The sequence below is a fragment of the Hibiscus syriacus genome, unplaced genomic scaffold, assembly GCF_006381635.1.
Source record: "Hibiscus syriacus cultivar Baekdansim isolate YM2019G1 unplaced genomic scaffold, ASM638163v2 tig00111402_pilon, whole genome shotgun sequence".
Lineage (NCBI taxonomy): Eukaryota > Viridiplantae > Streptophyta > Magnoliopsida > Malvales > Malvaceae > Hibiscus > Hibiscus syriacus.
In genome coordinates, this window is record NW_024063082.1 from 1,622,110 (window position 1) to 1,647,450 (window position 25,341).

Consider the following 25,341-nt stretch of genomic DNA (forward strand, 5'->3'; position numbering starts at 1 on the left):
TTTCAATTGACTATACTTTTGGCTACGAATTACACAGAAAAAGTTTATTCCCCCCTTGATTTTCTAGCACAACTTGCCATCGATCGAGATCCCTTGAAGCTATTCTGATCAAATTTGTTTAATTGCGGAGATTGAGGCAAATTTCATTGTTTCCTTTTATGGGCTTCGGAATTAGTGAGAATAAATCGTATGGCGGAGCTAGAATGAATCGTGGTGAGCCAATTTTTGAAGTTTGAGGAACCAATCATGTTGTAACCACTCAGACCGATGAGGGTAACCCGATCTGATCTAGGATGTCACATTAGGGTCACTGAGCGACCCACCGTAAAAATAACGAAAAATTTAAAACATTTATTAAACATGTAAACTCATAAAATGATTTATCAATATTCATAAATATACCAAATTTTCAGACTCGTATATAAAACAAAATACAATTTCATGCCCCCTAATCACATATACCATATTCTGCAAGCAACGCCGGAAGAACTCCCTTATTGATGTCGATAGCCGCACTGGTACAATTCTTTTAACCTACAACGGTGAGTAATAGAGTGAGCTTCGGAAAGCTCAGTAATACAGAACTATCGGGTGATGCTACAGAATATGCAAATAAATATAAAGCCATATAATTTCCTTATTGAATCAGACGTATACCGATTTTTGGGATAGTTTGGGGTTCCACTGGTAGTTTATCAAGTAGAAGCCATAAAGATCTTAGGTCATAGGAAGCATTCATAGTATGACATTTTCATGAGATCGAATAGGATGTCTAGTGTGTTCCAATCAAAACCATTGAAAATATATATATTTTTTAAAACCATAGTTGAACCCCAACCAAACTCCATTATGCAGTTGCATCTGTAGGGCTTACCCTAAGTACATAGCAAAAGGGAGCCAACCTAAGGATATTCCTTGGGGCCTATAGGCCTACCCAAGGGTATCCTTAGATCCGTAGGGTCACCCTAAGCACACAACAAAGGAAACCAACCTAAGGATATTCATTGGGGCCTATGGGCCTACCCAAGGGTATCCTTAGGTCCGTAAGGTCTTACCAGCTGGATCAGAGCAATGCCTTCATACTTCAGAATCCTATCCATATAAAAATCCAGTAGAAATCAGTTTAGCCGTAAATCGTGATCCAGTAATATGTCATAACCGTGATAATGAAATAAATCATATAACCAATTTCCACCTGTACACCATAAGTAGTCAAATGATTAACCCAAGGGAATACTTTGGGGCCTGAGAGCCTACCCAAGGATCCCTTTAGGTCCGTAAGAAATTTCCAGCTTTATCAGAGTTGTACCTCCAGTCTACCCATATAATATCCCAATAAAACAGTTCGAGTATAACCAATGAAACATAAAACCATAGTTCATAAACAAGTAGTTTCCATGATTCTATAAATCAGGAAAAAATCATATTTTTCAATGAAAACCATAATCGGAGATCATATATCATGTTGTCATGGTTCACAAACCAGTAAATCAATAATTTCTTTAAAACTTATTTTAAAACATATAAAACCGTCATGTAGTACATATGAAACACACTAGAGAATCCAAGTATTTTTTAGAGGCATTTTGTAGTTATCAGTATGAATAACATGAAACTTGTGTAATTTGATCAGATTCCAGGAACAAGGTCATATTGAAGAGAATCAATTACTAACCGATCTAATCAGACATTTAAGGTTGATACTTTAGAATCCCACTATGTTTTCATGTGCATCAGGAAAGTGTTCAGGAATGACCGGAGTGATTTAAGCTAATAAAGGAGAAATGGAGATTCAAGACATTTACAATCCATGTTGATCGATCTGTTTATCGAACAATTCGAACTGAACAACTCTCGGAACTAATGCATATCAACCCATCAATTTGTTGCCTTTCCAGGGTATTCACTCTTTAATACTAACAATTCTTGTCCATAAATCATCTTCGTAATCATCGCTGAATATATCTTCCAATGGTCTTTATTTTATTTCCACGTTTCAACGATATCAGGAAATACTGACGTAATTGATTCGTGGTTCATGACCAATAATGACAATTCATCATGTAAGTTCAACAGTGTTTCCATAATCATCCAAATCACTTATTAAATCCTCAGTCATTGAAGTTACTTAGTTCATTTAGCAATCAAGTCTATCCCGGTTACTTTAGAGTTTTCCAGAGTAATTCAGACGTTTCTAAATTTTGGATACATATTGTACTTCCATTCAGTTTAATTTAGTTATTCTGGTATTCGTGGTTGATTTGTCTCACGCATATCCACTTCTTAGTACCGAATGCGCTCTAGAGTTGAGCTGAGCTAAGTACTTTCAGAATTATCATTGATCCAAACTTGAGAAGACAAACACACATTCAATTGATATCTATGCCATTCATGTATTGACATAACATTAGGGTTGATCTACTCACTTAAGTTGTGTTCCATAACTTTTAAGGGTAATACAACACCTATGTTTATTTGAATTCCTTAATTAACCCAAGACATTTACTTAGTCTAGACCACAAGGCATTTTGGTCATTTTGGTGCTCAATATTTTTCCATTCATTTCAAAGCTTGAGGATGTCCATTCATTCCTGGGCTTGGTGATATTCTTGGGTCAATCCATTACATGGGTATTTTGGTCATTTTACAGATCTAGGTATTTCAATCATTTCTTTCCGTCCGATCTTAATATTTAATTCAAACTTATTATTTACTTCAATCCTTTCGAACAATTCTAATAAAAGGGTACCCTCGATAAATTATTAATCAGGTATTTACTCATAACTCAGAGATTTTCGGGTCAAGTGCCTTCCAGATTTTATAATCGGAATATCATGAATTTTTTGTACGAAGAATAGATATTAATAATTAAATCTATAATTTATCAAGTTAAAAATACGAATTCTCAGGGTATTTTCTCATCCAGGGTCAACTCGAACTATTTTTTTACCTCTTAAGGGTATTTTTGTAATTTTTAACCAAATAATTTCGGTATTAAAACTCTTAACAAGGATAGTTATAATTTAGAGATTCTAGGATTAATCGCTTATCCGGATAATCTCTAAACTATAAATTATTCCTTAACAAACTTCTTATCCAACTTACAGGGTCAATTCTTATCTTTTTTCAACACAAGGGTATTTTCGTAATTTCACCTAATCGACGTATTATCATAATTTATCACTTAAACCGTATTCGGTTTGAATCCATCCATAATCAAACAGACATAATAGACCAATCATATATATATCCATGTATTTATCCATTATCAACATATTCCATAAAGCATAACGAGGTAGTAATGTATTACCTCGATTTCTGTGCCATACTGATCGACCATTTAAACTTTATTCTAATGCCCTCGATCTTGAAATCATCTTCCAATAATTCCTCAAATACATAACTATAGAAATTTCATAAAAAACGGAGCTTAATTTTGAAAAACGTATCGAATCGGGTGATAAATCAGTGAAAAACAACTTACCGGGTTTGAATTTAGTGAAATAAACCCCAAAACTAGACTCATGACATCAAAAAACGTCAGGATAAGTATACTTGAAAAAAGTCAACGACCGGTCAACGACCAACAAGGTCAACGATCAATGGGTCAGGTTGGGTCGGACAGATCAAACCGGTTCAAATCTGTCCACCACCATTTGTGAGACTTCTCCACGCACAGGGGCGGCGCGTGAGCCACCGTAGGGAGTCCCAAAAATTCCAAAAAAAAATTTAAAGCATTTTGAGACACTTACCAAGCTCGGATCATAATTTTGAACGGTGAAGAGCTCGATTTTGAAACATTAGAAACTTTATCTTCCTTATCTCCCTCACGCGTCGGCGACGACGAAAACAAGAAGGGCACCGGTGGACTCGGAATGATGCAAGGAATATGATGGTACGAGATGTTTCAAAAACGGGTGGCATGATCGACCTAAATCGATGAAAAACCAATTGAGATTGAGTTAAAACCGACGATACTTTTGATTGGGATTTATGACAAACGATGCCGATTCACGATGAGAGGTTTGAGATGTTTTGTTCATCGGTAGACAACGAACACGATGGTGGTTTCGGATCCTCGAACGGTGGTCGAACGGTGACGAGATCGAAACTCTAAAGAGAGTTGAGGGGAAGAGAAAGTGAGAGAAATATTCTGCAGAAACATACGGGGGACATAGCTTATAATTCTCACCTAAAAAATGGGTAAATTTAGGACTGAGTACCTGAATTTCCTACACTTCATAAAATGGTCTGCCAACTTTGAAATTTCCTTAATTTCATCCAAAATACCAATTAAATTCAATACTTTATAAATTCTAAAATTTAGACCTTAAATCGGGGTGTTACAATTCTCCCATCCTTAGAAGAATTTCATCCTCGAAATTCATTCAAGTCACAGAAATGCAACAATGAAACTTCTATCAGATCTTTTATATCTTCAAGTAGCTTTTATAGAAATACGGGTCCTTTACTAATCCTTAACCAGTTGAGTATACCTTTTTGTCGGAACTCTCCCTTATTCCAATAAAATAATCAGAACAGATTTATCCTTGTGGAATGAATTCAGCATTGGTTACGAAATTAGGCTCATAGAGTGATAACATATCCCAATTTCATTTTTGGAGTTGGATAAGAATTTCTCAGATGAGTAACTCTCACATGGCTCGTAAGGTACTTTACAGAATTTAGATAGACATTATTGGTATTCCTTTATGCAATAGTAGAGTCCTAACGGATATAAAACTTTGGTTTGCTAATTACAGACAGGGACTCAACCTTGGAGTTCTGGCTCAGAGAAGTATGATTGTAGTCTAGGGGCATATACTGATCAGACATCTTTTAAAATACGATCGGATGGTCTATCTTGAAAATTTTAACTCAACCTAAAGCTATGATACCACTAAATGTAACCCCCTCAGACTGATGAGGGTAACCCGATCCGATCTAGGGTGTCACATTAGGGTCATCGAGCGACCCACCGTAAAAATAGCGGAAAATTTAAAACCTTTATTAAACATGTAAACTCATAAAATGATTTATCAATATTCAGAAATAAACCAGATTTTCAGACTCGTATATAAAACAAAATACAATTACATGCCCCTAATCATATGTACCATACTCTGCAAGCAACTCCGGAAGAACTCCCTTATTGATGTTGATAGCCGCACTGGTACAATTCTTTTAACATGCAACAGTGAGTAATAGAGTGAGCTTCGGAAAGCTCAGTAATACAGAACTATCAGGTGATGCTACAGGACATGCAAATAAATAGAAAGCCATATAATTTCCTTATTGAATCAGACGTATACCCGTTTTTGGGATAGTTTAGGGTTCCACTGGTAGTTCATCTAGTAGAATCCATGAAGATCTTAGGTCATAGAAAGCATTCATAGTATGACATTTTTAGGGGATCGAATATGATGTGTAATGTGTTCCAATAAAAACCATTGAAAAGATATATATCTTTTGAAACCATAGTTGAACCCCCAACCAAACTTTATTATGCAGTTCCCCAGAACTATGTTCGTAGGGCTTACCCTAAGCACATAGCAAAAGGGATCCAACCTAAGGATATTCCTTGGGGCCTATGGGCCTACCCAAGGGTATCCTTAGATCCGTAGGGTTACCCTAAGCACACAACAAAGGAAACCAACATAAGGATATTCCTTGGGGCCTATGGGCCTACCCAAGGGTATCCTTAAGTCCGTAAGGTCTTATCAGCTGGATCAGAGCAGTGCCTTCATACTTCAGAATCCTATCCATATAGAAATCAGTTTAGCCGTAAATCGTAATACCTGGATTGTGATCTAGTAATATGTCATAATCATGATAATGAAATAAATCATATAACCAATTTCCACTTGTACACCATAAGTAGTCAAATGATTAACCCAAGGGAATACTTTGGGGCTTGAGAGCCTACCCAATGATCCCCTTAGGTCCGTAAGAAATTTTCAGCTTGATCAAAGCTGTACCTCCAGTCTACCCATATAATATCCCAATAAAACAGTTCGAGTATAACCAATGAAACATAAAACCAGAGTTTCTATGATTCTATAAATCAGGAAAAATTCATATTTTTTGATGAAAACTATAATCGGAGATCATATACCATGTTTCTATTGTCCACAAACTAGTAAATCAATACTTTCTTTAAAACTTATTTTAAAACATATAAAATCGTCATGTAGTTCATATGGAACACACTAGAGAATCCAAGTATTTTTCAGAGACATTTTGTAGTTATTAGTATGGATAACATGAAACTTGTGCAATTTGATCAGATACCAGGAACAAGGTCCTATTGAAGAGAATCAATTACTAACCGATCTAATCAGACATTTAAGGTTGATACTTTAGAATCCCACTATGTTTTCATTTGCATCAGGAAAGTGTTTAGGAATGACCGGAGTGATTTGAGCTAATAAAGGAGAAACGAATATTCAGGACATTTACAATCCATGTTAATCGATCGGTTTATTGAATAATTCGAACTGAACAACTTCGTAATCATCGCTGAATAGATCTTTCAATGGTCTTTATTTTATTTCCACGTTTCAACAATATCTGGAAATACTGACGTAATTGATTCGTGGTTCATGACCCATAATTACAATTCATCATGTAAGTTCAACAACATTTCCAGACTCATCCAAATCATTTATTAAATCCTCAGTCATTGAAGTTACTTAGTTCATTTAGCAATCAAGTCCATCTCAGTTACTTCAGAGTTTTCCAGAGTAATTCAGACTTTTCTAAATTTCGGATAAATATTGTACTTCCATTCAGTTTAATTTAGTCATTCTGGTATTCGTGGTTGATTTTTCTCACGCATATCTACTTCTTAGTACCGAATGCGCTCTAGAGTTGAGCTGAGCTAAGTACTTCCAGAATTATCATCGATTCAAACTTGAGAAGACAAACACACATTCAAGTGATATCTATGCCATTCAGGTATTGACATAGAATTAGGGTTGATCTACTCACTTAAGTTATGTTACATAACTTTTAAGGGTAGTACAACACCTATGTTCATTTGAATTCCTTAATTAACCCAAGACATTTACTTAGTCTAGACCATAAGGCATTTTGGTCATTTTGGTGCTAAATGTTTTTCTATTCATTTCAAAGCTTGAGGATATCCATTCATTCCTGGGCTTGGTGATATTCTTGGGTCATTTCCATTATAGGGGTATTTTGGTCATTTTATAGATCTAAGGTATTTCAATCCTTTCCTTCCGTCTGGTCTTAATATTTAATTCAAACTTATCATTTGCTTCAATCCTTTCGAACAATTCTAACAAAAGGGCACACTTGATAAATTATTCTTAAGGTATTTACTCATAACTCGAAGATTTTCGGGTCAAGTGCCTTCCCAGATTTTTTAAACGGAATATCATGAATTTTTTGTACGAATAATATATATTAATAAGTAAATCTGTAATTTATCAAGTTAAAAATATGAATTCTTAGGGTACTTTCTCATTCAGGGTCAACTCGGACTATTTTTACCTCTTAAGGGCATTTTTGTAAAATTTTAACAAAATAATTTCGGTATTAAAACTCTTAACAAGGATAATTATAATTTAGAGATTCTAGGGTTAATCGCTTATTCGGATAATCTCTAAACTATAAATTATTCCTTAACAAACTTCTTATCCAACTTCTAGGGTGAATTATTGTCTTTTTACAACACAAGGGTATTTTCATAATTTTACCTAATCGACGTATTCTCATAATTTATCACTTAAATCGTTTTCGGTTCGAATCTATCCATAATCAAACAGGCATAATAGACCAATCATATATATATCCATGCAATTATCTATTATCAACATGTTCCATAAAGCATAAAGAGGTAGTAATGCATTACCTCGATTTTTGTGCCATACTGATCGACCATTTAAACTTTATTCGAACGCCCTCGATCTTGAAATCATCTTCTAATAATTCCTCAAATACATAACAATAGAAATTTCATAAAAAAATGGAGCTTAATTCCAAAAAAACTGATCGAATCAGGTGATAAATCAGTGAAAAACAACTTACTGGATTCGAATTTGACGAAACGGACCCCAAAAACGAACTCATGACGTCAATAATATTAAGATAGGTATACCCAGAAAAAGTCAACGACCAACACGGTTAACGGTAAAAGGGTCGGGCCATGTCTGTTCGGACCGGTCAAACTGGTTCAAATCTGCCCACCACCATTTGCGAGACTTCCCCACGTGCAGGGGCGGTGCGTGGGGGCACGTGAGCCACCGTAGGGAGTCCCAAAAGTTCTAGAAAAATTCCAAAAATTATTTTAAAGCATTTTGAGACACTTACCAAGCTCGGTTCAAAATTTTGAACGGTGAAGAGCTTGATTCCGAAACATCGAAAACTTTATCTTCCTCACCTCCCTCACGCGCCGGCGACGACGGAAACAAGAAGGGCACCGGTGGACTCGGAATGATGCAAGAAACACGATGGTGCGGGAGGTGTCGAAAACGGGTTGCCGGATCCACCTGAATCGACGAAAAACCAACTGAGATTGAGTTAAAACTGGTGATACTTCTGATTGAGATTTACGACAAACGATGTCGATTCACGACGAGATGTTTAAGGGGTTTTGTTCATCGGTCGACAACGAACACGATGATGGTTTTGGATCATCGAACGGTGGCCAGACGATGAAGAGATCGGAGCTCAAAGGAGAGTTGAGGGGAAGAGAAAATAGGAAAAATATTCTGCAGAAACATACGGGGGACAGAGTTTATAATTATCACCTAAAGAAAAATGGGTAAATTCAGGATTGAGTCCCTGAATTTCCTACACTTCATAAAATGGTCTGCCAACTTTGAAATTTTACATTTTAATCATCATTTTCATCCAAAATACCAATTAAATTCAATACTTTATAAATTCTAAAATTTAGCCCCTAAATCGGGGTGTTACACATGTGGTTTTCCTTATGGAGATCCAGAGATCGATTCTCCTTAGACGAACTCAGGTTTTATCTCCTCCTTTTCTCTTAATCACTGAATTCATTATCACTCTTTTGTAATTTTGGAGATCGTCGTTAGAATTTGAATTTAGTTTGGGCAACTGCATAGTAGTATTCTTCCTTTGGTTGTTGCTTTTGCTATTTTTATTTTTCAAGAAAAAGAATTTGAATTTCTAAGTTATGTGAATAAAAAAAATGAATAAACTTTTACTTCTTACTGGAACCATTATGTTTTAAAATGTTATATTTTTGCTATTTGCTGCTTTCTTTCTTAATCAAATGTGTTTTTTTCCCTTCTTCTAATTGCTTATGCTTTTTATGGAAAATAAAAAACATGCGGTGAAGCTGACTACCAAACAGGGATTAAGTGTGAAATGTTATATATTATGCATACTATACGCAATGACTAGTCATGTCGAAATCAAATATAATGTTGTTTTTATTTCCTTTCTATTAGTAAGATTTAGATAACTTTGATGACACTGAAATGCTGCCTTGGAATTCGTTGAACAAGCATGTAATATTTATGGTTGAATCTCAGCTCTTGAATTCCTTAAGTAGATAGTTACTAGAAGATCAGCTTAATTTCTCCTGAAATGTGGGTTGGACTTTGTACCTTTGAATTTGAAATGATGCTTTTAGATTAATGGTCGTGTTTCCTAGCATGCAGATATTTAACAAACCAGCTGCAGAAAGTTCAAATTGTTAACGAAGTTAATAAGGTAATAGAAACTTACTCCTTTACTATTGTTATTACTGCAGTTATAATTTACCATGTATTGTCTCCCCGCAGAAAGTTCAAATTGTTAACGAAGTTAATAAGGTAATAGAAACTTACTCCTTTACTATTGTTATTACTGCAGTTATAATTTACCATGTATTGTCTCCCCTCATATTTTTATTGGTTATGAAGGATTTCGTTATTGAGGCATTGAGATCCATTGCGGAGTTGTTGACATATGGTGATCAACATGATCCATCCTTTTTCGAGTGAGTTTTCTAACTTTCTTCATGCTTAATACCTACATGATTCACGTTTCTGGTTTCAGCACTTTTATGCCATACATTCTCCCTGCAGTTTTTTCATGGAGAAGCAAGTCATGGGAGAGTTCGTACGTATACTGAATATTAGCAAAACTATTAGTGTTGCTCTTCAGTTACTTCAAACAATAAGCATTTTGATTCAAAACCTAAGAAGAGAACATGCCATATGTAAGTTGGTTTTTGATGAAAGAACAAAATTTACAGGTCATTGGTCCTTTTAGTTGATTCTAACGCTGTTGGATGATTTTATTGACCCTCGTGAAAATTTTGCAGACTATATGTTCAGTAATGAACATGTCAACTACCTAATAACTTATCCATTTGACTTAAACAATGAAGAGCTACTTTCTTACTATATATCATTCTTAAGGTTTTTTTTTTCTTTCAACTGACCTCATCACCATAGTTGGCTTCTATAGTTATTTTATTAATTTTCTATCCCCTATTATATAACAATGGTATTTTAATTGGCATGCTGCATTGTGAAGAGCAATAAGTGGGAAACTAAACAAAAACACGATTTCTCTTCTTGTAAAGAATCAAAATGTAAGTATTTATATCTTTTTACGTATGGGATATTTTTCCCTATAAAAATTGTCGCCTCTCTTTTTCAATCTTCCTATTTGTGTGACTTCTTATGTTTTTCATGTTTTCCAGGAAGAAGTAGTTTCTTTCCCATTGTATCTTGAGGCAATAAGGTTTGCTTTTCATGAAGAAAGCATGGTTCGCACTGCAGTGCGTTCGTTAACACTGAATGTTTATCATGGTCGGTTTCTAGTTTTCTATATTTGTTCATTTTCTTTTCAATTCCAGTTTATACCATTCTAAATACATTTCTGTTAGTACAAATAATTTTATATTCTGATGCATCTTTTTTTATCCAGTTGGAGATGATTTTGTCAACAAGTTCATCACTATTCACTAGTACCCCTCATTCTGATTATTTTACGAACTTAGTCTCATTTTTCCGGGAGCAGTGCATCAATTTAAGCAAATTGGTTTCTGAATATATAAAGTAAGTGTTTGTGTAATAATCCTTTTGTGAAACAGCAGAAGTCATTTTATTTCCTAACATAATAGGTGTTGTGGATGAACAGAAACCCATGCTCGGAGTTGGTCTCTGCGATACTTGCTACAGTGGATGAAATTGAGGACAATCTCTACCATTTTAGTGATGTCATCTCTGCTGGGATTCCTGTTGTTGGGAGTTCAATAACAGACAACATTTTGCGGCTTTTGATTCTTCCTTTGCTGTTTCCAGCTCTTCAAATAGATACCGATGGTGTATGAAGCTTTTTCATTTACTTTTTCTTCTTTCTGGATTCTGTAATGAAAAAGAGGAAAAAGAAACCTGGTTGTTGAGGGCTTTTGTGATTTGAAAGTTAACTTTTGACTTATATAGATGCCAACTGTTTTTTGTTACCTCCTTAATATTGAACCTGAAGATCGGTGCAATCACTTCTTTGTACCTACTTTGTTGCATCTTGCGCATTGTGAAAATCAAAGATCTGGCAAACACCATTGCTGCAGCACTTTTATATCCACTAGAGTCTCTTGCTGCAAATTCTGAAGCTAAAATTAATGGCTATGTGTCTGGAAGTAATTGTGCAAATGAAAATGAAGAGCCATACAGTGATAGTGTTACCCCTGTGAATCCTGGACATTTACGTGTTGATATACCGGATGAGGCTAGTTCTTCACATGTTCATCCTGAAGGAATTATTGCAGAGAGAAGTTTTCCTTGTTTACATTTTTCTTTGAGGTATAACATTTGTTCATTAATTACAGCCAATTACTCATGCTTATTGGTTTTACATTTCCTGCTCTGTTTTCTATTATTCAAAACATTTATTTGCAATATATCTACAGTGAATAATCAATTGTAAGTCAAAAATTTCATTATTTCTTGTTGTAATTATTTTACGTAAATCTTTTGTTACTCTGGATATATAATTTTTTTTATAAAGTATAAAACATTATATATATTTTTAGATAAAGTACAAAATATATTTTTCTTTTGAACACGGCCTTTAATTTTACAGTCAGATATAATAATCAGGTAATTTTAATTTTGGTTAGTGATTTCTGTACCAGCATCATGGGTTTGAATTTGTTAGATTCCTGTCTTTACAGGGTTAGTACTATAGTTATTTTTATCTTGAAATCTAAGTCTAAGTTAATTTCCTTCGGTCTAATTGTAATTATTATGCTATATACTCTCTGTTTTTTTTTTATTATGTGAAAATTAGAAAATCAAAGAAAAACAATTTTGCTATTTATTATGCTTTTCCCTTTCTGAAAGCAATTAATAATCTCCATTGTAGGTTATTCTTTCATTACTGTTTGTGTTGTATACGGTCTAATTGTGGACTTGCATTCATACTATGTGTAGGGAGATTTTGCTTTCCTATATCACTGATGGAGATGATGCACGAGCCCTGGGTTCTTTGAATGTGTTGGCTACATTGTTGCAAACTAAAGGTAATAATGATGAGGAATTTCATCACTTATCTGTTTTCTATTGCTATTTTCTCAGAGTATTTACATTGTAGAATTGGACGAGTCAATGCTAGATGTTCTTGGTATTCTTCCTTAGCGCAAACAACACAAAAAACTCTTGCTGGTAAGTTTTAATGTCAAGTCATTATCTTCAGAGAGAATAGTAGGTTTTTAGCATCTTATTTCTAAAAGATTTGCTTATTTTCCTATGATTTTTTCGTGAAATTTCATCAGTGGCCTATAGTTCAATATTCCTCTAGGATGGTCTGATGGTTCATAATGATAAGCACTATTTCAATGCTCCCCAGTGGAGTCTAATAATGTCTGATATGCATGGGAAGCAGAGCCAGGTGCAAGTACTTTTGAAAGAAAAAAAGATTGTGAAGATTAATTTAAGACCTATGACTGAATGCCCACTTGTTCGCTTGTCATTTTGTACCTAATTTCTTTTTAGGAAATTCTTCCACTTTTATCAATTTGATTGAACTGTTGAACATTTTGTCTTAAATTTGGGCAGCAAGCTTTGGGAGGTGAGGGCTCAGGTGAAGAGCAACTTTTTTCTTTTGAAATCGGCTCACCAAGAGATAATGTTAGTACCGAGCCTGATGGATATTTAAAAAAGTTGAAGGTATTGTTCTCTCTCTCCCTCTCTACACACACAAATTAGCTGACCCTTATTCCCATATGTAATGGAATAAGGGGAGGTAGGATAGTAGGTTGTCCCCAACGTCAGATTGAGAGAAAGCAAAAAGAAACTGCCAAGAAAAAAACAGATAAAGTGAACAATTTTCTTTCTAAATGTTAATTTGTTTATCAATTCATGCAACGGACAATTTCTATGTTGGTTTCTTTGGTTACCTCATCCAGAGTGTGGATTGATAAAAGTTATTCATTGCTGCTTCTTTCTCTATATTTTAGGGGAAAGAACTTACGTTTCTAAAGTAAGATTTTTGTGCAATTTCCTTTTCCTTCATTGGTTAATAGGAACAATACGGAGTGTCTACTGTAGGAGCGGGAGCAAGTCCTCGTATACATAGAAACCAGGTATTTTCACTCTACTAAACTAGGGGCTACAAATAGTTCTCCCTGCGCTTTTTTTTCTGCTCGTTGTTTTATGCACTTATCCAATTTTTGGTGCAATTTTATAACCACTCAAAGAAAAAGGATATAGTCTGTTAGTTTTTATTATGTGAACAAATAAAATTGTAATTAATTTTCAAATGTCTATTAAGGATACTATCAATGATTAAAAAGAAGTTGAAATATATATTTTTTATAAAAAAATTGCTAACAAGGCTGCAATGTTTTTTTCTTCAAAAATATATATTTTATTTGTACAGAAATTTCATAACTTACTACAAATGTAAATTTGACTAATAAATGTATCAGTTGTAGCATTAACTCTGCCTCGATAGATTAATAATAAAAATTTTCTTCAGGATTTTGATCCCAAACAATCACAATTTCATATTCTAAACGTCTAAATGATAATATACAAATAGTTTTGCATTAATCCATCATGATAATTGCATAATCTCATATGGCTTCTAACTAACATTATACAAATTATGATTTATTGAGATGAAAAATAATGTGTTCAAAATGGCATGCTATGCATAGAGTATTCAAATATTACGTAGAAATATTACTTCAGAGATTTATCAGTGATATGAAAATCATAATAATTTTTTAAGTTAAATTTCTATTGTAGGTCCTTGATGCATTGGTCAAGCTTCTTTGTCGGTCAAATATATCTACAGAGATTTTGTGGGATGCTGGTTGGCTTTTGCGACAATTGCTTCCTTATGGTGAGGCGGAGTTCAAAACACATCATCTTAAATTGTTGAAGGTGAGTAATATCTCTCTGAATATACAAGATATAGTAGGAATCATATTGCGACCTTGAATTAAGGAATCTTACCATCCTAGTTTCTTTTATATTAAACTTTCGTTGTATTATTATTGACGTTAATCATTGTGATTTGGAAGGGAAAAATTTTCTCTGTTTCATTTATAAGCAGCTTGTATATGTAAATATACATAAATACAAATCATATAATCCTTAACTAAGAAAAATTCCTCCCTAACCATCTTCAATATACTTCGTAACATTTTCTGTTATGTTGCTAATTTGAAAACGTGTGCAAATTCTTCTTATTGGTTTATGCACGTCACATTTTTACTAAATTGTAAATGATCTATTAGTGAACATTCTTATTATGTGCAGGACTCGTATAGGAACTGCAGAAGTGCTCTTCTACTGGAGACTAAAGGGATTTGGGTTGATCTGCTTATAACGGTGCTTTGTGATCAGTGGAAAAAAAAATGCAAAAGAGATATTCTTCTAAGAAGATAATGCCGTAAATAGTGATTTTGGTGGTTAAGTTTTTTACTAAAGCAGTTTATTGTAGCTATTGAGGCTTCATCCCCTCGAAAGGAGCCCAAGGGCATACTTTTGCCATTTCAGAAATTGAATTCTGAAGGTAGGATTTATTATTGTTAAAAAATCGGATGGTTTTCAACCATTTTTCTGAACTTTATTTCTTCTACTTTTTTGAAATGTGGAATATTCATTGTTGCATGTACAGATATTCCTTCTGAATCATCCTTCGCTGCTGGTGAGAGGATGTGTGAATTGGTGAAGGTTTGTATATACGCTCTCTCTATAAATCAAATTACATTTTTATCAATGCAAATATGTTTTATGTTAGAGTCTGCTATAGAAATGTCCGTTTCCTTTGCTTTCCTCTGCTGGTCTAAAGATACTAACAGTTCAACCTTTTTATTCCTTCGGCATGGCTTTATAGCTTTCTGATTGCTAATATTTCTAACCTTTCTATGTTAGGTATTTGTACTTCTTCATCAGCTTCAAATTTTCTCCCTTGGTAGGACTTTGCCTGAACAGCTTCCTATCCATCCTCCAGTTGATATCCCAGAAACATCCCGTGCCAAGACAGTTGGTTTGGATGTTTCAGGTCTGAAGCCAGGCACTGAAATAAGACTTGGTCTGTTCTGTCTTATGTACTGCTGGCTCTATAAGTAATTATATGTGTGTGTTTAATGCACTGTGTTTACTCTGTTCAATTCCGTAACTCTGGTCACCGCCATTGCAGTTCATGCACTGCCTTGTCGGATTGCATTTGAAAGGGTCAAAGAACGTCATTTCCACTTTCTAGCAGTTTCTGTGGGCACATTGGGATGGGTTGTTCTTGCTGAAGAGTTACCATTGAAGCAGAATTATGGCATAGTTCGTGTTGCTGCTCCCTTGGCTGGAACAAATGTAAGCTCAGCTATATATTCTATTGTGTATTTCATACTAGATGCCGCAGAACTCGTTTGCACTTGATCGTATTCTTTTTCCTGCGCTATTTTTTTCAGTTTCCGTCTGAAATAACAGCTTAAGAGTTTTGATATAATTACTGAGATTGGGAACTAGTAAGGACTTGGGGTTGGTCTTGGCTCATCTTATAGTCCAAAGTCTAGAGCTGGCAAAACCTAGCACAAAGTACCTGCCCAACCAAAACTGAAAAGCAATCAAACTTGACCTAGACCCGTATCAACCTTTACCATAAATCTGAGCACTGACCTAAATTTGAAACTAACTTGAAGCTTAGATTCAGTATTAATATATATATATATATCAATTCCTTTTTTAAAAAAATTGATTTAAATTCAAAGTTGATTACTGTATTAGTCCTTGGCTTGTTATCTTGCTGAACTTGCTTCTCTAGGATGTGATAAAAATTAACGCGATCGTAACTGCCAGCAACTTGTGTAATCGTCCCTGCCTTTGTGCTGATTTGTTGTGATCAATGGAAGACCACACAGGTGCACTTTTTTTTCCACTCTGCCTCCTCGGAACCGTGGTTTCATCGAGGAACATTTTCATTTTAAAAAAATATATATTACTCTAGTGCTACTATGCCTTGAGAGAAAAGTGGACACATGAATTTACTTTTAATGGTCATTAACCAGAACTTGAGTTCTGCAAAAGCCGAGGTAATCATACTTTTGTTTGTTTCGGTTTCTTTGAGTATTGAGGGTGAATATCATGACATTCATACTTTATGTCCTTTCCTGGCAATTATGCTAATGTCTTGAAAATCTTCAGCCCAGAATAGATGACAAGCATTCAAGATGGCTACACTTACGGTTACGGATTCGTCCATCAACATTACCCTTTTTGGAATCTTCTAAACCTGGCATGCCCAGGGAAACGAGGACAAAATTTCTAGTCGACGGGAGATGGACCCTAGCTTTCAGGGCCGACGAATCCTGCAAAACCGCATTTTCTATGATACTGGAAGAGATTGAGCTACATAGCACCGAAGTGGAGAGAATACCAAGACCGGTTCTCGACCTCGAACGGTAGATTCTACAAATCTTTTTAATTTTTTTATAAATACCCATTGTTATCATCCCATTCGGGGTTTTATGTTTTTAGGTGCGAGTTTGTTGCCTTTGCATCCTTTTGTATATACCGGTAAGGCGAGCCTAGATATACCCCCTGCCGTCGATTAGGTCCCCTGGTTCAGTGCCATTCTTGTTAGGTATTAGCTAATCCATTGCCTGATTTGTTAGTTTATTCCCTTCATTATTCGTTTACCCTTATTCTTAAGCTTAGGCATCCCTTGCCCCTATCTCCTAATTTTGTAAGTTACGTGACATCATGTACATTTGCAATCTCATATAAGTAAAGGCCATTGTGCATTCCTTTTTTTCCTTTTTTTTCTGCAACAGTTTGCTAGTAATAGGGTTGGACCGGGTCGGATTTCGGGTTTTCCATATTTTACATCGGGTTTTGGTATGTTTTACATTATTTTTCATTTTTTATGTTAGGTGGAATCATCACGTTTAGAATTTAAATGTTTGAATTTGGAAATAAATATTCATTTTAGTTCTTGTATTACAATTATTTGTTTATGGTGTAAAATACACAAAGGATTACTAAATTATTTAAAACTGATTATTAAATTTTATGATAATATACTGAATTTTAATGAGTTTAAAGAATATTTTATAATAATTAATAAATTTAAATATTTTTTTATAACAATTTGAAAATTTTTAATTATAATTTTTGAATAGTTTGAATAATTATAAGACGGTATTTTAGATTTTTTTAATTAATTGATATTGTATACATATTCTATAGATGTTGTTCGAATTCGAATCAATAATCTTTAAGAAAAATAATATTCCCTTTGATTAAGAAAATCTTGTGGATTAATACGACTCATAATTTTAAAACTCCATCTATATCGGAGGAGGATTTCTTCTGAGTTTTTAAATGATATGCCAATCTATTTATATTTAATTGATTGATGATAAAGAATATATAGTATATCCATTCTTCCCCCCATCACATATAAAAGCTTTTCCTCGACAGACCACTACAAGCACTGCAGCACACTTGCCTATCCCTAAAGCAAATCAGTGCTGAACAAAAGCTTTTCAATTTTCAATTTTTTATTAGCAATTAATGATTATTTATTAATTGGACTAAAAAGAGGTGGAATAATAGGGTTTAACCGTAAATTTGATCTCTCTTTTCGACATAGCTACGATGATCAATTTAAGTGTGAGCATTAATTACGGTCAAATGATAAATATTAAGGATTAATGATCAATGTCGATATAATATTATTTAAAAAATAATTAAATTCTTATTAAATAAAGAATAACCTCTAACAAATATAATATAATTTTAATATGAAAAAAATAAAATTAAAATCTTCTTTTAATATTTTCTATCCTTAAAAAAACTAAAAATTATTAACAAACATTTTCTCTCTATTCAAAATTAGACACAATATCGATGTAAGCCTAGAGATAGAGAAAACTAATCTGACAAATTGATTTGTGAACGATTTTGAATGAATCGATAAACTGTTATAAAAGGGATTTAATTATACAAAACCGTCGACCTTTTTTTTTTTTAATTATTGATAGTTATCTTTTAAAACATTCATCATTCTTTGCATCTATTTTTTTCAATTATTGACAGACATCTTTTAAAACATTCATCATTTTTTGCACAAATATAAGACCATTCTTTCTTTTTGTTTCTCACTATTGCTAATTAATAATAATAAAATAAGAATGCTATAATTAAAGATACAAAAGCTTAATGATTAGAGGTTCAACTTGAAAGGTTCTAAATTTCTAATGTAATCATTATGTTATTTGTTTATACTTGTTTCAATTAGGATAAGCTTGTTAGTTGTAATCTACTATATATATGTTTTAAGACTTTTGATGTTTTAGGTTCGAAATTTATCATCAACAAATATTGTATTTGAATTTTATATTTAGATGTTACTGTAATTTAACTTTTATCGTACATTTATTCTATATGAATATTATTGATGGTATAGATATATGATTATGACTACGAAAGATATCATAAATACGATTATAACAATTTTTTGCAGCATATTCCTTTTAATTTCAGTGAAGAATTATAGCTGGTTGGTCTATAAGAAAGAAAGAAAAAGTAATCGGGCTGAAAATGACAATAAATAATTATAGAGACAGATGTAGAGAGGGAGTCTTATTCGGAAGGAATTCTTTTTTTCATTTTAAATAGTAACTTATATATTTTTTTGGATAAATTTCTCTCTTATATTATCCAAGAAGCAATAAAAAAAAAACTCACTGCTACAACCAATACAGACAGCCAAACCAGAACAGCCTCCTAGGGAGTGCTAATCCCCCAAGCTAGACAAAGATTACAGTTAATAGCATTATTCTTAATAGCTATTCTAGCAGCTTTAATCCTAATTACATCCTTAATGCAATTGATCACAATATCAATCTCCCTATGTATGCCCCTAAACTACCTATGATTTCTCTCTTCCCATATACAATATACATACGCACACCAGGCTAATCTAAGAATAAGCGAATGAAAAGTTTTACCTCTGAACCGAGATATCGCCCAGTTCAGTTCCTCCTCCCAATTTCCCACAGTTCTATCAATGGTACACAGCCGCATAATCCCTTCCCAAACAACCCTCGAAAAAGGGAATTCAAAAAATATATGGATGCGAGTCTCACACACAACATCTCACAATATGCATTTATCGTTCACCTCAATCCTCAAACGAATCAACCTATCAGCAGTAGGCAACCTATCAAGATTAGCCATCCAAGCAATGAGGGAGTGCTTGGGTATATGCATGGGGAACCATAAAATTTTATGCCACCCAACCTTCTCCTTCCTCCCCCTGATCCCCTGCCACAACCATCGAGCATTGACCTTGTCCCAATCCATGGTTTCTACAAACAGAGGATATACTTCCTCTCTGGCTTTCAAAATTTTCCTCAAGCTCCAGCTGTACGAGGCTTTGCACTCCATAGTCTAAAAATCAGCCCCTTTAAGAACATATGTCCTCACCCAAGCAACCCAAAGTGAGCTTTCAGCAACAAGTATCTCCTTGACCAGCAGCATTATACAAGCCTTGTTCCAACATTTCAAATTCTTAAGGCCCAGCCCCCCTCTGATTTAGGGTACAAATTACCTCCCAACTCATCCGAGCCCCCTTAGCTGAAATGTCTCCTCCCTTCCAAAAGAACCTAGCACAAAGCTGGTCCACTCTTCTAACCACATAAACTCATAAGTTAACAATAAATAGATATGATTGTTATATAAGATATTTAACTTTGACAGATTACGTAATTTTATCAATGATCATGTCAAAATATTGTGGTTGCTCAGAACACATAAACTCATGAGTTTTTCAGGCTTCAATCAGAATATGGCTTGCGAAAGAGATATGGAAGAGATATAACAAACATATTTTAAACAGGGAAGAGTGATAATAAAAGATGTGGATGTTGAAACATATTTAATCTTACATTATATAATATATCAACAATAATATCAATTAAACTAAACTCAATCTACTTTTAATAGAAGAGTTTATAATTAAAAAATATTAAAAAAAACGAGTCGAGAAACATCATAGAAGAGAAGTGAAAATTAATTGAAACAAAGAGGAATATTACAAGACACATCCTATGAAAGTAAGCAGTTACACAAACCGATAATGTTTTCGGTATTTGCGGGAATTTTACATAAGAGAACCCCAAACTAAACCCCGAAACAAACTTGGATTTTGCCGGGGAGACAAGTCCCCATGTATCCATTCCCCATGGATTTTTCAAGTATACTCCCATAACTTAATCTAATTGCAACTATACCCCCCTCTCCCGCTCCATTTTTCACAGTTTGCAAGCGTGTTTGAAAAATGTCTTTTAGCCACTTGTCAAAAAGGCTATTCACAAAGTAACTTGAACCAAATAAAACCCCCTCCAATACCCTATCTTCAACACTAAATCTAATCCCCTTTTTACCCCCCAAAGTCTCTTCTACCACCCCTTTCATCTTGGCCATGAAAAGCTCTTTGATTTCCTTGTATTGATCTTCAGTTTTGTTGAATGTGTAGTAGTTTTTGATGCATTCTAGGAACTCATTTTGGACATTTGGCTCTGCTGTTATGTTACTCGACATGGGACTGAACTCCCCGCAGCTGTTGTCAGTTTCATCGGCTGTCATGTTCAGGTCAAGAATGTGGAAACTCGGTCGTGTTCTTTGTGTTTTGGTCTTGTTTGACTCACCCCATTCGAGTTTTCTCTTGTTATCAGTGTTTTTTGGTGTACTTCTTTCATTGACATTGAGCTTCATCTGGATCACCGAGTCATGGTTCGTGTTCCCATCTCCATAGCTCGAAGAAATGGACTTGGTTAAAATGTATATTGCTCGGTTACTGTCTCTCTCGGATTCGAATCTATCGGCTAGCAGCTTCAGGAACCGAGTGTCGGCCAAATCGACGTTTTCCACCATAACCACAAGCTTTTCATTGCTGCTAAATGAACTCACAAGTCTTTGATTCCATGATGTTGTCACCTCGTTGTTTTTCATGTCCATGTGCAAGACTAAATCGGGTGACCCCAAAACATATTCCGCGACCGCACGTGCCAGTCTTCTTTTGCCGATCACATCATCTCCCTCGATCAGTAACCATGTCTCTGTTTTGGAATCCGTCAGTGCTTCAACTATTGAAGGAATAATCTCAGATTGCCATGGCAAGTTACCTTGCAACAAATCACGTAATCTACTACTCGTCTCTTTTACCGGTTTCCCTATACAAGTACCAAGCGCAAGTGAGACATTTACCTCTTTATCCACCTCACCGTTCTTAAGTGAATCCAAGTTCTGTTCACTTGATTGGTGCTTGTTAGTAGCGTTGCCGAAATTTAGCTCGAAGGTACACGAGTTTTGCCTTCGGAATCTAGGGACCGAATTTGGCCTGTGGTTTGGTTTCGAATCGGAATCGGTGAAAGAGATCGAAGTCAAGTCGGAGAAGCTACTGCTTTCACTAGGCCACCAAGGGTATCTCAAATGGCTCTGATTCTGCCTTTCTCGATGTAAACTATGGCAAACTGTTTTATACTTTCTCCTTAGTTCAACCATTTCATCCTGCAAGCATATAGATAAGGCACTAAATTGACCATTCAAGAGGTGAAAAAAATGAAGGGATTGCATCAGTACGACTTCAAAATTTTTGTTACCTTTTGGCTGCCATTATTACTCTGCAGCCAAGGAGGCAAGAGCTTTTGCTGGCCTGACTTGAACGACTGCACATCTTTCTCGTAATTCGAACTGCACAATGTCAAAATCATATATCATTGTTATATATCATGTGTGTGAATACACATATATGCATGTATAGCTGAAGCAATAGAATAATTGGACCTGTAAGCAAAAGAAGAGGAGTTTTTGTCTTTTATTTCCTCAAAAGAATCGAACACAAGCATGAAACATAAGGGAAGGACATGAAGAAACCAAAAAGGAGAAAAGAAGAAGCAAACTCATGCAGCTGCTATATCCCGATAAAGCATGGTAAAGAATGCATATAAAGTGATCCATATGCCTTACAACCCATATATTTGCTGAGTTTTGGCCGCATTCAGGCTACATTTACTGGGAACTTAAAGATAAAACAAAGGTTTAAAAATGAAAGAAAACGAGCCAATTACCTGGAAGCATGGAGGCTCAAATTGAGTCCACCTGAGGGAACTGAGACAGCTTGAAGTGCCCATTGAGCTTCAAGAGGAGGTTGTCTCATTTGGCACCTCAAGTATGTTTGGTAACTAGCAGTGGCCAGTAACCAAACCTTTGTGTTGGACGAGTTGTAGTCCGAGACCAACCTTCCTATTTCAGTCACAATATGATCCACTGCACTATAACCAGTGATTTCTCCATTGAGATTCTCTTCAACAGTCCATTTCAAGTCTCCTGTATAGATAATGGCACCTCCGGATCCCCCACATGAAATGGAATCCACTCTCCTTTTCAGATCATTGACATGGTTTTCAACATCGTCTCTCTTCATGAATCTCAAAGACATAGGCGAAAAGTAAAATTTGACGAAATGGACATGGTTTATTTCCTCAGGAACATCTCCTCTCTCTATCCTGCACGTCAGTTCCGAAACAAGACTCTCGGTTACGGAGACACAGTCACCAACTATGACACTGTTTCTCCTTCTTTTCCTCAAGAAAACTTCGAAAACCAACTTGATGTCTTCTTTCAAAGACGTCGAATCGGCTACGTAGTTGCTCGAGAGTTTCTTTTGAGGGGGAAAGAAAAATGGGGTTTGCCAGAAAGTGCTAGGGTTGATGATTTCTCTTCGAGTGTCGGTCGGAGAAGTGCTGTAACAGTGAAATACCGGTGAATGTGACGAGTCCTCGATGTTATTCTTAACAGCAGTGCTGGAGAAGCCAGCTTCTCGCATAACCCTACTGACGCTAGGGTCATCGAGAATGGATATGATAAGCTGTTCTAGCTCGACCTTTATAGTGAGGGTCGGTTGTTGTTGTTGTTGCTGTTGCTCGATGCAACCACTTCTCTGATGCGCTTGTGCTCGTTTGAGTGCGGCGACGAAAGCGTTCGAGAGCGAGGGTTGGCCATGAAGGATCGGTCCCGGGGTCGTCGGTAGCCGGTTGAGAGCCACATTGAAGCAAAGCTCGAGAGCTCGACACTGAAGAGGATGGGAAGAAGCTTGGTGATGGTGATGCGACCGAGACTTGAGACAAGCGCTTCTCAAAAGACTTGTTCTTGAGCTTAGCAAAGTGGCGGCCACATGGAGAGGAGTCACCTGACCATGGCCTCTCCGCCTCGCTAAGCCGAGAGAATGCTTCAATACTGAAGCAGCCTCCGCCGTGAGGGTCTGCTGAACCGTACAAGCTCCTGAGCGCATCACTTGGCGAAAATCCAACCCCCACACCAACCCCCCCTTTGAGCATAAACTTTCCAAACCAAAATTTTCTAACTAAATTTCTTTTTCCCACTCTCCAAACAGCACCCCACCCTTTTTCTCTCTTAGTAACGTAAAAAGCTTGGAGAAAAATAAAGCTGAGACTGTGAGCTCAGAATAGATAATCTGAAATGAAATGGAAACCAACGAAATATATATGGAGAGATTTCTTCGGAAGAAGAGCTTAGTATAGTTTTAGAAACACAACAACAAACCAAACCTCATTCTTTATACTTCCTTCTCATTCATCATTCTTTTCCTTTTCCCATTTGTTTATTTATTTCTAAATTGTGGGCAGCTTTTTTAGCTTTTTATCTCCACTTTCTTACTCTCTTCTTTATATATACTAATCTAAATAAATAAAATTCTTATTACAATATCTATCTAGTATCTACACTCATAATAATAAATACGCAGCAGAAAGAATGATTTTGTTATTAAAACAAAAGGTGCTTATTTATTGATACGAAACATTCCACTGCACTTGTTGGGACTTGCAAGTAATATGGAGAGTAGTAAAACTTTCATGGCATGATGAAGTTAGTATATCCACGACGAGTATAAAGCTGCAAAAAGAAAGATCTGATCAATCTTAACCATGTTCCTTTTTCGTTTCACTGTGCTGCACTTTTTATATTGCTCCATAAATATTAACATGTTAATATACTAAAGCCCTAAACTAATGCGAATTAGCAGCAACAATCGTTTCCAGTGTACAATATTGCATGATTTGAATTATTGTATGTCAAGTAAACATCATTATAATTAGCTCTTAGTTGATATCTTTTATTTTCTTTAGGTTGTGAGTTCAATACTTAGGAGTAAAATCTATTAGGAGTTATTAGAAAAATAAGAATGAAAAGTGGTTGCATTTATAGAAGAGAGTGCAAGGAAAAATGGAGACTGGTAGAGGGAAGAAAAGGGTTCGTCCATCTTAGTCCCACATTTCGAATTTGAAAAGAAGTGAGAGACGCCCCCTCCTTTGAATGGACAAACAAAGGCAGAAATTAAAAAAAAAAAGTAAAGAGATAAAGTTATAGAAAGAATGAGATGAGAAGGAAAGTTGTATTTGTAACTATTCTTTTTTCCTTTTTCATCGATTAGATGTTAGAGTTAAGCGATTTGATCCAAAAAGCAGGTTATATTAATTTATTTAGTGAATAAATAAAATTATGAGAAAAATGAGGATTTGATGCGTAACAGATATTTTTAGACTTCGTATAGTTTAAACGATTTATTTTTATCATTCATGTTTGAGGTTTGTGATTGTCCCTCTCAACAATGTTGTCTTCAAGATTCGAATCTAAGCTATTTTCTCGTAAGTGCAATGTTTCGGGCTATTGCATCTAATTTTTATTGAAGTCCGAGGTAGATATTTATAAAGATTCATTAAAATTAAACTTTAATCGAGTTGAATTTCATTTTTAAGATATAGTCTTGTCAGATTGTTTTTCATTGATAAAATAAATACTGAAATTTGGC

The 25,341-nt window shown here is 35.1% G+C and overlaps 1 protein-coding gene and 1 pseudogene across 1 annotated transcript; one reads left to right on the forward strand and one right to left on the reverse strand.

The window, feature by feature from the left end:
- LOC120162316 lies at positions 1-24,797 on the forward strand (annotated as a pseudogene).
- On the reverse strand, positions 20,517-24,053 carry LOC120161948 (protein SMAX1-LIKE 5-like). Its single transcript, XM_039172141.1, has 3 exons — positions 22,580-24,053; positions 22,112-22,202; positions 20,517-22,019 (listed from the first exon to the last, which is right to left on the reverse strand). Exons 1-3 carry the CDS (start codon positions 23,800-23,802, stop codon positions 20,631-20,633), a joined length of 2,703 nt encoding a protein of 900 aa, XP_039028072.1. The 5' UTR covers positions 23,803-24,053; the 3' UTR covers positions 20,517-20,630.
- Positions 24,798-25,341: the final 544 nt, after the last annotated feature.